This window comes from Erythrolamprus reginae, chromosome 2, assembly GCF_031021105.1.
Source record: "Erythrolamprus reginae isolate rEryReg1 chromosome 2, rEryReg1.hap1, whole genome shotgun sequence".
In the NCBI taxonomy this organism is placed as follows: domain Eukaryota; kingdom Metazoa; phylum Chordata; class Lepidosauria; order Squamata; family Dipsadidae; genus Erythrolamprus; species Erythrolamprus reginae.
Genome location: NC_091951.1, coordinates 85,636,297 through 85,649,973, shown reverse-complemented (window position 1 = coordinate 85,649,973; position 13,677 = coordinate 85,636,297). Strand labels below are relative to the sequence as shown.

The 13,677-nt window shown below is 40.0% G+C and overlaps 1 protein-coding gene across 8 annotated transcripts in view; it reads left to right on the top strand.

Moving 5' to 3' along the window:
* CFAP92 (cilia and flagella associated protein 92 (putative)) overlaps positions 1-13,677 on the top strand; it is a 61,098-nt gene that overhangs the window by 43,102 nt on the left and 4,319 nt on the right. For all 8 annotated transcript variants that reach the window (XM_070738553.1, XM_070738559.1, XM_070738555.1 and 5 more), the window contains 7 exons: positions 784-1,066; positions 3,289-3,453; positions 5,218-5,427; positions 6,597-6,741; positions 9,811-9,968; positions 10,494-10,657; positions 12,862-12,962. In XM_070738553.1, the coding sequence (XP_070594654.1) occupies positions 784-1,066; positions 3,289-3,453; positions 5,218-5,427; positions 6,597-6,741; positions 9,811-9,968; positions 10,494-10,657; positions 12,862-12,962 (1,226 nt within the window). The remainder of the gene's footprint in view (positions 1-783; positions 1,067-3,288; positions 3,454-5,217; positions 5,428-6,596; positions 6,742-9,810; positions 9,969-10,493; positions 10,658-12,861; positions 12,963-13,677) is intronic.

Genomic DNA, 13,677 nt, shown 5'->3' with positions numbered 1-13,677 from the left:
GTAATTACAGGGTAATTAGTCCAAACAGACACACACCACATGATAGAAGGAAAACAAAAGGTCTTTATCAACAGAAAAGCAGAAACAACTCCCTTTTTAAAACACTTGGCCTTATTTTTCAGGAGGTCTTATTATTTTGGGACGTGTGGAGCAAGACGGGGCTCCTCTTACTGTCTGACCTCATTTCCAGCTCTGTCTCCCTAACCTTAACCGGAGGAAATGGTATTTTGAAGGGAGGGTTTATTTTCAGGGAAAACAAGGTAGGTAGAGGCACATATTTGTCTCTGAGCACAGTAAGAATATATATCTGCTGAACAAAGCACCGCATTCTAACGGGAAAGGCATCCGGCCATTAAATGCTCTGCTAGTTTCATTCAGTTGCCCAGACTCCATCCTGCAAGGGATTATGGGGTTGTTAAATGATGATGACTTATATTAAATAAATATTTAATATTAACTTTTCATAACTGGTGAAGTTCTAGGTTTATCTGCAAAGACATCAGATTGAGGAAATATAATAGTTAATAGACATAGTAGTTAATCTATTATCATGTATTGGTTTCATATCCATTGTCAGTTTGATTGGTTTTGCTCTTTTGATTGTTCGTCCCAAGAAAATTCTTGCTTTATTTATTAAAAAAGATGCAATTTGCATTTTAACATTACATGTAAGGTAAAATAATATAAAACAAATGGCTGTAAAGTTAAAATCAAATTAATAGCTCCCTTATTTAAATTGCAGCACTGATCTTCAGTTATTCATTTTCTTTCTCCACACTGTAGACTTGATTACATCTGCCACAGTAAAAAGTTAAGGGAAGTGGTCCATTACAGTCTGTTGCCTTCAGCAGAAATGATTACCATGTTGAGTCAAGAATTTGGGGTTCCCTTGACTAAAGCGGACATGTATGTAAAGGAGCCCGTAGAGATCTCGGACACATTCCATAAAATGCAAAAGGAGACACGCATGAGACAGTATGGGTATTCTCATTTGGATGTCTACAATAAGAAGTATGTGTTGAGGAAAAGGGAACAAGAAAGTAAGGCACCACATGACTATATACAGGTGGGTGAAGTACAACAGTGAAAATGACCTTGCAGAAAGAAGTGGCAATCTATACTTAATGAAGATTTTATTAAGGTGAATTTTTTGTGATGCTGGGTGGGAATGATCACCAAATGCCAGCCTCTGTTATGTAGATTTCCCCAGGGGGAGGTTCCTCTTACCTTCCTACCGGTGCACTGCATGTGTATTGGGACATTTTATGCACATGCGCGATTCTCCTAGCGCGATTTTGCTTCTGCAAATGCACAGAAGGATTTTTTTTTTCTGTGCATGCTCAGAGAGCCAAAAAATAGGGGGGAAAAGATGGTGATGTGCACAGGCTGGCAAAGACACTGCCAGAGCCATCACGCCCAAATTGCACAATTGGCAGGCCACTATCAGAGCTGTGCACTGGACCGCATCGGAACCCACCCCTGGCATACAAATCTAATAAATAAATAAATAAAACAAATCCCCCCTTAAAAAAAATACCGTATAGCTTCATATACAAGTAGTTCTCAACTTACAACCATTCGCTTAATGACCTTTTGAAGTTAAAGTGATGCTGAATAAAAGTGACTTACAATCGGTCTTCACTCAGCTGTTACAATGTGCCCACGGTCATGTGATTAAAATTTGGATGTTTGGCAACCGGCATGTGTTTATGATGATTACAGCATCCTGGTGAACAACATTTTTGACTTCCCCAGGGAATGTCTAACAAGCTAAATCAGTGGGGATGCTAAATTCCCTTGATGTCCTCAGGAAAAAAGATTGTAAAATTGGGAATTGCTCACTTGGGAATTGCATCTCTTAATGACAGAACTTCCAGTCCCAATTGTGACTGTAAATTGAGTGCTACTACTTGTAGCACTGCTTCCTTAGCGTGTTGATCAGAATCCATGAGAAAGTAATGTATCCATTACACAGAAATTTAGATAAAGTACAATCTGTATACAGTCTTAATGGATTCTGGAATAAATTTGTGAATGATTTCTGTATTCAGTGACGCTGTTCTTGTGAGCTAAATCTAATGCAGCCATCGACCACATCATCCTGTTTGGTCAGACATTTCATTTAGAAGGTTTAGTCCTTGACATACAGCAGTCCATTTAGTGACTGTTCAACACAATACTGAAAAATGAGTTATGACCGTTTTCACACTTACGACCACTGCAACATCCCCAGGGTCACATGATCGAAATTCAGATGCTTGGCAACTGACTCATTTATTGCAGAGTCCCGGAATCATGGAGTCACCTTTTTTAACCTTCTGACAAAGTTAATGAAGGAGACAGATTCATGTAACAACCATGTTACTGACTTAAGAACTGCAGTCCTTTACTTAACAACTTGGCAAGAAAACTCATAAAATGGGGCAAAGTTCACTTAGCACAAATTTTACTCAGCAACGTAAATTTTGAGCTTAGTTGTGTTTGTAAATCGAGGACTAACTGTATTTGAAAGGTACTGGTATTTTTGTTTGCAGGGAAGCAATTGTGTCCTGAAAATAGTATTTTCTCAGAAAGCAAATTTTAGGATTTGTGTTTAGCATAATTATCTAGGCCTGACAATTCGTAAGCTGCCAGCTTAAAGAGATAAGTACTTTCCATCACTTAGGCACACATAGTTGTTTTATAAGGCAGAAGCCCCCAACCTTTCCACCTTGGGGGCCTGGCCTGGTGTGAGGAAGGGTGTGTGAAAGGCAGGTGCAATATGCAAACCCTTGCTTGCGCATCAGCTGTGCGGCCAGGTTTCAAATAGGCTGAGGCCTGGTAGTGGGCAGTGGCCCAGGGGTTGGGGACCCCTGTTATATAAAGTACTATCCAATTGCAAATATTTAAAGAATTGCTTTTAGGACTGTTTGTGATTTTTTTTTAACTTAGCCATTTATTTTTAACATATTGTCATAACTAATTTCGTATGAGAGATATGACTGAATTGCTATCTTAATTAAAAATGACTGGCCACTAGCAGCTAACGAGACAATATTCATTCACAAGTAGAAGTTGGCTTCTACTGTTCAGTTGTCTGCAGAATATTGGCTTTAAGAGAGCATTTGAGGAAGTCCTTTTTCAGAAAGTTGGCAGAGAGGACAGGCTTAATTTTAATTTATTTTAATGCTTAATTTGTACTTGCCAGGCTAATTACTGACATTTTCCAGAGTGGTTAATATATTTGGGCTGCTGATGGTAAGGAATGCATTAAAAGCTAGTATAATTTTATCTGCTTATGTCTTTCAGTCCAATATTGAATATGTGAACTTCCTCAATGCGATACTTGAAAGAGAAATCCCGAGGACTATCAGAGCTTTCCCTTTTGGTGAAAATGCTATCTTTAACTATAGTTCTCAGGCTTTAAATTCAGCAGAAATTGCAAAGAAGCTACTTCGACAAGAACTGGGAAAGGCAAGGAAACAAAATTTGTCTTTTGCTTTTTTTAACGTTTTTTCCAAGAAATCTACATGGAAACAGTCTAATAGTCTGGGCATGTTGTTCCAGGATGGATGAAATTACAAATTGGAGAGCAGAGAGCTGAATAGTGATGTGGCTCTAGTGGTCCTTAAGTTAGGAGAGAGAAGAGAAAAGTGACTTGGAAAAAGGTGTAAAAAATAGTAGTTTTCTGGGTACGAGATAAAAATAAATTAGACTACCCACGCTTATCCATCAGATGCCTAGTGTTTGAAAATGAAAGTGTTAAGCTTCGTTAATGGTTTTTGAATTTATTTCAGTGAATACAGAGTCTGACAAAGGCATCCAAGCATGATATTCTTCAAATACGTGGGGACCAATACTATATTTTAGATCTGTGATGGCAAATCTATGGCACATGTATCATAGGTGGCACATGGAGCCATATCTGCTGGCACACGAGCCGTTGCCCTAGCTCAGCTCCAACTGATTTTCAGCTTGTATGGATGCTCAGGGAGGACATTTTCGGCTTCTGGAGGCCTTCTTGGGGGCAGGGGAGGATGTTTTTGCCCTCCCCAGTTTCCAAGAAAGCCTCTGGGCATTGGGAGGGTGAAAAATGGGCCTGCCAGGCCACTGGAAGTCAGGAAACGTGCCTCTGGAAGGACAGGGGAGATCATCTCCACCATCCCCAGGGAAGTCTCTGGAGCCTGGGGAGGGCAAAAAACTGGGCCTACCAGGCTCACCGGGAGTTGGGAAATGAGGGAGCAGGAGTGATGTGCGCATGCATGGGCAGGGGGATAGGGTGTGTGAGGGGCATTGAATTATGGGTGTGGATGTGTTTTCGGCAGGGCCAATGTTTAGTCATCACTGTTTTAGATGTTGGACCTTGTTGGTTGAGAAGCATGAGAATTTAATATGAATCACAGCAGGTTGGAGAAGGTTGTTCTCTACATTGGTTTATAATGAATTCCACTTGAATTGGGGAGCAGGAAGAAGATACCTATTGTTGTGGTTAGCTCTGGCCCAGCTCCTGCCCCAAGGACTGTGGATGTGGGGGAGACATCCACATGCTGCAGGCCTGTTTTGCCCCCGGTGGAATCTGCTGATGAAGGCTCCTCTGACCAAGAAGACATGAGTGACAGGGAGGAGGAGAGTGTGGCAGACAGCTCAGAAGGAGATCAATTATCTAGCTCCTCCTTGGATTCAGAACAAGAGTTAATGATACAGCCACGCATGCGGAGAGCGATGCATAGGCAACAACGAGAGATGATTATCAAAGAAAATGAGGCCACCTGTGGTTGGGTGGGGCTGTGGTAATTAGTGAGGCTGCTATACATAGCAGCCTGTGGGTTTGGCCATTGTGGAGGATTATCTGATCGTTGTGTTTCGTGACTGCTTTACTGACTTTGACCTTTTGTGTGCTGATTTTCCCCCGCTTTGAAACTAAACCAGGACAAAGTGTGTTTCACTTTGTGAAAGAAGGACTGTGAATTGCCTCACAGCTGCAAGCTAAGTATCACAGAACTGATAAGGGACTTGTACCAATTACCAGTTTGTTTGGAGACGAGTGCTCTTTGTTATACCAAAAGAGGGTTTGGTTTAAGTGAATTTTCATTATAAAGAACATTGTTTTGAATTTTCAAACGTGTGTGTGTCTGAAATTTGTACCTGTGAATTTTTGGGAGGAGTCTACCAGAGAGCCCGACAGAACACCTATGTGTACATATATAACTATACTTATACATATATGCTTTTTTTTAGATGCCAGGGAAAAGATTTGCTTATAATGAATATTTGTCAGGTATGTTTGACCCAGTGGATGAAGATAGTATATTAAAAGAGCGTATTCAACAATCAAAGAAATTGTGGTTGTATCCTGGAGGGCTTGCAATTCCTGGATTTAAGAGCAGCGCAGACTGCAACAAACATCCCCAGAAACCTGATGAGTCACGGTTGATCGAATTAAAAGAGGTAATTCTACATTTTAGATTCCTATCAACTTGGCATATTTATCTTCTACTATGAACAGCATGTTTCATGGCTACACTGTGAAGAAAATTCAAGAATTGATATTTCTTCCAGCCTCAATTAATTGCAGACTAAATGCTGATTTGAAACTGCATCTTTTAAAAAGTTACTATCTTCTTCTGAATGGTAGTATAGAAACATGCTCATATAAAATAATTTTTAAACGTACTGGCTAATGATTTTTAACCTTGGGAGCTGTATTATGTTTTGAACAGCTATACAGTACTTCACATTGCATCTGAATTTTATTTCACGTCAAACTTATTTAAGTGCAGGGATAAAGGGAGTGATGTGCTACTTCAATGAGCAAGTTGGTAGCTGTTTTTTATTATTTAATTTCAGATTCTTCTGCATCTAATATCAACATAGATATTAAGATTTAGACAAAGATTTTATTGTTCTTCTTAGGAAAAAGACTCAGCGAAATTATTTGTGGGTAAACATACCTGGGTTTATGCAGTTAAACATATAAGTACAATAATGAGACATCTCCATAATTTAATTGGTATTTCATTGCATGTATATTATTATAATTTCTCAGGACTAAAGGCTGATGTCTGGATCTCATCCGTGAAAGATAGGGAAAATCCTTAAATTGAGGAGAGTCAGACTATGGGCTGCCTAGGCAGGAGGCAAGGAAAAAACAGCTTTTGAAAACACACACACACACACACAGGGTCAGGGAAAATAGTTAACAATTTTAAGTTGCTTCAAATCATCAATCAGCCTCTTATGAACTTGTAAGACATTCAAGATGTTTGCTGTCATTGGCACATTTTACAGATAAAAATTATTGTTATATAATAGTAACGAATAGGCGATAAACGCAATTTATGGGATAAATAGGGTAAATTTATACTGCTGTACATGTTTAACGACATTTGTAGGACTATATTAATTCAATTTAATTAAAGCCAGCTGGGCAACTTTGGACCAGTCTTTCCCCCTCCCTCCCTCCCTCCCTCCCCCTCCCAAACTATCTCTCAGGGTGCTTCTTGTGTGGAGATGGAAGGAGTACAGGTATATTTGCTCCCTTGTTTTATTTATAGAAATAATAAAGATGGGATATAAATAAAATAGCTACATTCATTATGATTCCTTACTTCATTTAGAAATGGCAGGAGAATTTTTTCAATGCTAACTTTATGAAGCCAGTTCTGGATCGGGATAAATGGAGATGGGACAAACGGGATGTTGATTTTGAGCTTTACAGAAAGCCTATCGTCCAAAACCCGGCTCTTGACACTCGTAGAGAAGGTAGGAACTAAATTCCATTCCAGGGCAGTTCTAGATACTTAAATAGTTATATCTGCCTATGCATCCAAATCAGGTAGTTACAGAGAATATTTACTAGTTGATTTTAATTGAAGTTAATTATATTGATCTGAGTTCAGTGAATAACCAACATTGAGAGTCACCAAAAAAACTTATCTAGGCATGGAAACGTTTTTTGAGAAAGGTAGCTAATGTTGTGAAGGATTGAGGGCAAAAGAAGAAGGGGATGCTGAATGGAGTCACCGAAGCAGTCGGCGTGAGCTTAAATGGACTCCAGTGGATGGTAGAGGACAGGAAGGCCTGGAGGAACATTGTCCATGGGGTCACAATGGGTCAGACATGACTTCACAACAAGCTTTTGCTCAGTAAAGGTAGTCCTTGACTTACAACAGTTCATTTAGTGACCGTTCAAAGTTACAACGACACTGAAAACAGTGACTTATGACCCTTTTTCACAGTTAACAACTTTTTCAGCATCTTCATGATCTTGTGATTAAAATTAAAATATTTGGCAAGTATTTATGACCGTTACTGTGTCCCAAGGTAATGTGATCTCCTTTTATGACTTTCTGACAAGCAAAGTCAATAGGGAAGCCTAATTCATTCAACAACCACATTACTAACTTATCAACTGCAGTGATTCAACTTAAGAACTGTGGCAAGAAAGGTCAGAAAATGGAATTCACTTAAGAAGTCTCCAGAGAAAGGCGGCCTAGAAATTGAAATAATAAATACATAAATAAATGTTTCACTTAAACAATATAAAATTGGGGCTCAATTGTGGAAAGTTGAGGACTAGATTAGATTAGATTAGATTTATTGGATTTATATGCCGCCCCTCTCCATAGGCTCCGTAGACTACCTGTACTATCACTGAATGGCTTATATGGCCTGCATGATACTATACTACAATTATGCAAGAATGCAATTTAGCGATATTTGAAAGATTTTCTGTCTTTGGGCCAATCTCCCAGATGCAGTGATACCTTGTCTTACAAACGTAATTGGTTCCGGGACGAGGTTCGTAAGGTGAAAAGTTCAGAAGACGAAACAATGTTTCCCATAGGAATCAATGGAAAAGCGATCAATGCGTGCAAGCCCAAAATTCACCCCTTTTGCCAGCCGAAGCGCCCGTTTTTGCGCTGCTGGAATTCCCCTGAGGCTCCCCTCCATGGGAAACCCCAACTCCGGAGTTCCGTGTTTTTGCGATGCTGTGATTTCGCTGGGGCCCCCCTCACTGGGAAATCCCACCTTTGGATTTCCGTTGCCAGCGAAGCACCCGTTTTTGCACTGCTGGGATTCCCCTGCTGGGATTCCCCTACAGCATCGCAAAAACACAAAAGTCCAGAGATGGGGTTTCTCATGGAGGGGAGCCTCAGGGGAATCCCAGCAATGCAAAAACGGGTGCTTCGTTGGCAACGGAAGTCTGGAGGTGGGGTTTCTCAGCGAGGGGAACTTTTGGCTGGCAATGGAAGTCCAGAGGCGGGGCATCCCAGTGGCGGCGGCTTGGGTTCGTAAAGTGAAAATAGTTCAGAAGAGGCAAAAAAATCTTAAACCCCGGGTTCGTATCTCAAAAAGTTCGTATGACGAGGGGTTCGTAAGACAAGGTATCACTGTAGCACTGCTAAGAACACTTATATGCCTGGATAGAGAATGAGATCTACTACACACATCATCATATTGCCTTTAAACACTATAGCATTGTTGGAGTATAGTAAAATCCCTATGCTTTTGAGATGAGTAAAAGCTGCCCTTCTCAAAAAACATGCCTTGATAAGTTTCTTTGGTGATGCTCAATTTTGTTCATTCACTGAACTCTGATTACTATTAGATGTAGACAGAGGTGGGCTGCTAAGGTGGAACGGTCATGTGTGCTCGCCTCCATGGCTCAAGTGCTAGCAGAGTCCAGCACAATTATGCTACTGCACCTGAGCAGGTAGCGGAATCACATGTGCAGCAGACGCAATTGTGCCTGTGTTTCAGTGCATTTTTTTCCTTCCACATGCACGCAGAAGCAAAACACGATGCCGAAACAGTGGTGCACCTGTGTCTCTGCGCACGATTCTGCTACCTGCTCAGGTGCAATAGCAGAATTGCACTGGACTCCACTAGCACTCAGAGCCTGGGTGCGAGCACATGTCGCTGTTCCACCTTAGCAGCCCACCTCTGGATGTAGATGATGGTAATTAACAATATAGAGATGATGGATGGATGGATGGATGGAAAGACAGACAGATAATAGACAAACAGATGCAAAGATGAGAATGAACAGATGTGTTTTATGATGGGGTAAAGGCAGGGGTGGATTCCCAATCCTGCCCCTCCCGGTGTGCTATGTGCATAGTTTTCCTTTTGCGTGCGTACGCATCCCAGCATTTTTTCGCTTCTGCACATGCGCAGGAAGCACAAATCTTGCGAGGGGACATGTTAGATATTTTGGCAATTTTGGCAAAACGTTATGCATGTTTGTCCCCTCGTGAGATTGTTTCCTGTGCATGCGCAGAAGCAAAATAACGCGGGGACATGCATATGCAGAAGCTGCGTGCATACCTCACTTTTGCTACCGGTGCAGCGTCCTTATTCGTACCAGTAACAACCCCTCTTGGATAAAGGAGTTTGCAGTGTTTTGTATAATTTCTTATATTAGGGTTTCTTATCCAATGGTTTGTTCATTAGAATATGAGGAACAGAATGTGATGCTAAATCTGAGTACACTTACGTTTAATGTATTATGCAGCCTTGCTGTTATTAATTTCTAGGTTTTTATAGTATTCCAGATTTATTCTTGCCGGGTTTTTTTCATTGACTTCTTTTTATTGTTATTGTTATTATAATTTTATATTGTTGTGAGCCGCCCTGAGTCCTTCGGGATTGGGCGGCTTAGAAGTCAAATTAAATAAATAAATAAATTCTCAGTGTAATTCCAGAATTAAGCCAGAAATTCTATTAAAAGTTAATTGGAATTGTTATCCAGATGCAAGAATCTGATTTGCCATTCTTCTTACAATGTTTTTTCTGTGTCATTGTTCAACTGGTGCATCTAAACAAAAGAGCCCGGGATACAAGTGCCTGCTAACACTGCTTTGAAAGTTCATCGGTGCTGTCCAGCAACAGAGCTTATTTCTAGTGGACCCAAAGCCAGCTGCCAAATTGCTCGTCTTCAGGGTCTCCTGAAGAATAAGCCAGTCAAGTTGTCTCTGAAGATGCAGGTAAATCTTAGTCCTGGTTTTTGTATATTTTTAAAAATTGCAATCTGCATAGTTTTAATATTTTAAATAATTTTTTAATTTATATATTTATAATCTGTAACTCACTCCTCTTACAGGGGAGATTGGCAGCATAAAAAGGTTAATAAATAAAATCTATTACTGAAAAATTGCAAATCCTTTTATAAAGCAGCTGTTTCTACTATGTCTGTATTTGTGTCACGTTTTGGATAACCTGTTACATATGGACGTTCATGTGTTTGACCAAATACCAGTGAGGATGCTCAAAATTCTAATTCAAAATATTTTTATCATCATTGCCTGCTGAAATAGTCCAAAGATGTTTCATATACTGTATATACTATATATTGTATGGCTATAATCTTCTAGCACATTTATTTATTTATTTTTGTTGAAGCTCTTGAAATAAATTAAACAGCTGTTTAATTTATGTTTAATTTATTTTTGTTGAAGCTCTTGAAATAAATTAAACAGCATTCTTGTAAATCCCAATCTTTCTCATTTTAGTCCTTTCCAGTTTTGGGTGATTTAGATAACACGGAAGAGAGCCGTCCCTGTAAAGGATTTGTTCCTGGTGCTGACATTCACCAAAGCTTGGTATCAAACCACATTATCCCGTGCTTTGACAGGGCACACAATGCTTTTAAAACTCTGAAAGGAGAAGATTTCAGGTGTGTCATCCGACAGATCAGTAAATGACAATTTGTTTTTTTTTTAAAGTGTTGACTCAATGCATATGATCTTGACTCGAATTACAAAGGATTTAGTCAAGGGATCACTATAACAAAAGAGAAGAAATGTAAACTCGGTTCATCTAATGAAACCTGGTTGGTCTAATAAAGTTCACGTAATCTATTCAGATCAGGCTCCCAAGGTCAGTTTTCCTTGGTGACCATGAATCTTGAATATTCCAGATTCTGCAGTGATAAAGCAAGCTTTTCTTTATTCTTTTACTATTGAAACACACATCCTATACACCCTTATTCTTAAATTATTCTTATTCTAAATCATTATACAGTGATACCTCTACTTAAGAACTTTTCTAAATAAGAAGTGGGTGTTCAAGATTTTTTTGCCTCTACTTAAGAACCTGAGCCTGGAAAAATCTCCCAGGAAATTTGAGAGTGGCACGAAGGCCCAGTCAGTTTCCTGCCATTCCCCCTTTAATCCTGGCCATCTGGGCTGCCAGAAGAGCCCTTTGGTGGTGCTTCAGGAGGCTTTGGCAGTCCAGAGCAAACGAAGCGTTTTCCTTTCTCTGGGCACTTGGACAGGGAATAAACCTCTGCCAGCACCCAGAGAAAAGAAACGCTCCCTTCGCTTTGGGCAGCCGAGGAGTCACCAGAGTGAAGGAAAAGCGCCGGCTACAAAGTGAGCGAGCGAGAGGACAGCCCTTCAGCATGGGAAGGAAGAGGCAGCAGGTAGCAGCAGCAGCCAGTGCATGGGAGACAGCATCATACCTGGTGTATTGGAGGCGCGTGCTCCTCCTTGCCGCCTCAGAGCCCCCCCCCTTTTTTAAGCCTTAAAGTTTTGGATTTTTTTGATTCCCCTCACCTCATCTTCTTCCTTCGGCAACCACTGTCCTCTTCCTCTTCTTCCTCCTCCTCCCACCCAAATTATGAGCTTTTATTTCTTTCCTAATAGGTTTGCACACATTATTTGCTTTTACATTGATTCCTATGGGAAAAATTGCTTCTACTTAAGAACCTGGTCATGGAATGAATTAAGTTCTTAAGTAGAGGTACCACTGTATATGATTTATATATACTCAGTCATGCAGGTCATAGTTGTCCCAAAGGTACTTTTTCAAAGAGCAGTTGGTTTTTCTTTGAAGAAACTTCACTTCTCATCTAAGAAACCTTTTCAACTCTGAGTGAATGGTGGGAGTGGAAAGATTTATACCTCTTGCAGACGGCTGGTAATTTGCATTTTTTTAGGGAGTTAAGGCCACCTGGAGGTTTACATGCGTTTCACACTTATTTGCACTACTCAGGTGACCCTGATGACACAGATAATCCACCAGGTGGCCTTAACAACTCTAAAAAATGCAAATGATCAGTTACCTGCAAGGAGTATAATCCTTCCATTCCCCACCATCCAGTCAGAGCTGAAGAAGCTTATTGGATGAAAAGTGAAATGTCTTCAAACAAAAATCAGAAAGTCCAGTTCCCTCTTGAAAAAGCACTCCTGGGTCTAAATCATTGTATTTGTGATTGGAAAAAAAAAGTTTTCTTTATGGACTTTTTTCTGAAAATGAAAAAGAAAACTTGTGATTTAGGAGTTTGATGATTAGAAAGGGAAGAATATGGAAAAAGGAAACCATTATGAGCCGAGGTGGTACAGTGGTTAGAATGAAGTACTGAGGACTACTTCTGCTGGTTGCCTGCAGTTTGGCAGTTTGAATCTTACCAGCTTCAAGATTGACTCAGCCTTCCATCCTTCTGACATCAGTAAAATGAGCACCCAGATTGTTGGAGGCAATAAACCACTTAGAAAGATCTATGTGAAGTGGTATATAAGTCTAAGTACTATTGCTGTTCTGTAATCTTAGAGGATATAATATAAGTGCATTTATGACTATTGTATTGACGATTGGAAGTCATGTTCTTTATTCTTTATTCTCCCTTTTATTTCTTATTTACTTTTCCTCACTTTTATTTTCATCTTTTTTAATTGCTTAAAAATTCTTTAATAAATAATTTAAAAAATGAGAAAGCTTGGACTGATGTAAAGATCTCTTTTTTGGGAGAGAATTTACATCACTTCTCCAACCAACACTTCATTTTGATTTTACTCCATCCAAACTTGAATATTTAGCATTTTCATCTCTTTTTGATATACATTTCTTCTAGTCTAATGTTGGGTGCTTTTTCCCCAGACTAATTTGTCAGAATCGTTCATATCTTTACAAGAGGTATCCCCCACAGGATTCATCTTTAAAGAAGCATGTCTCAGCAATGGATGAAACAGAGAATGCAGGTAATGTGGGAATGATAACTGTAGATAGTGTACATGTAAAAGAGTTGGCCAAAGATGCTGTCCCCTAGAAACGAACTGATAATATTTTATTTATAGGTAATCCTTGAGTTATGATGGTAACTGGGACAGCAATTTCTGTCAGTAAGTGATGCACCTGTTAAGTGCAACATCATTTGACCATAGTGATAGCAATCCGGACAGTCCCTGTTGCGGTTGTTGTCTGGACTGTTAAATGCTAAATCTAATTTGATCATAACTTGTGAGTTCCTGTTGGTTTCCAGCAGAAAGTCACAAGTCCCCGAAGTCCAGTGGATAGGTAAGCAACTGCGTAGTGCTGTGTGAATATGGCTGGGCTAGAGTTTGCTGCTGCCAGGTGGAACACAACCATGGGTAAGGGTGGCTTTTGTAGGATGCAGTAGTTTACACACACTTACACACACACACGTCGGGGGAATATGCATGGACACTTGCACAACACCTGCACACACACTCACACACAGAAAGGAATATGTACATGAATATAAACCTACACGCACACGTCCACATCCATACAGACAGTGTGTATGTATTCATTCCAAAAAATTTCCATGTAGAAAATTTTGGGAATCCGTATTTTAGCATCGCATAGCAGACAACTTAAAAACATGGCCTCACATCACCACAGACTGTACTTTCAAATGCGGAGGAGGGAAGGAGAGAGGGAGGAAGGGATCGA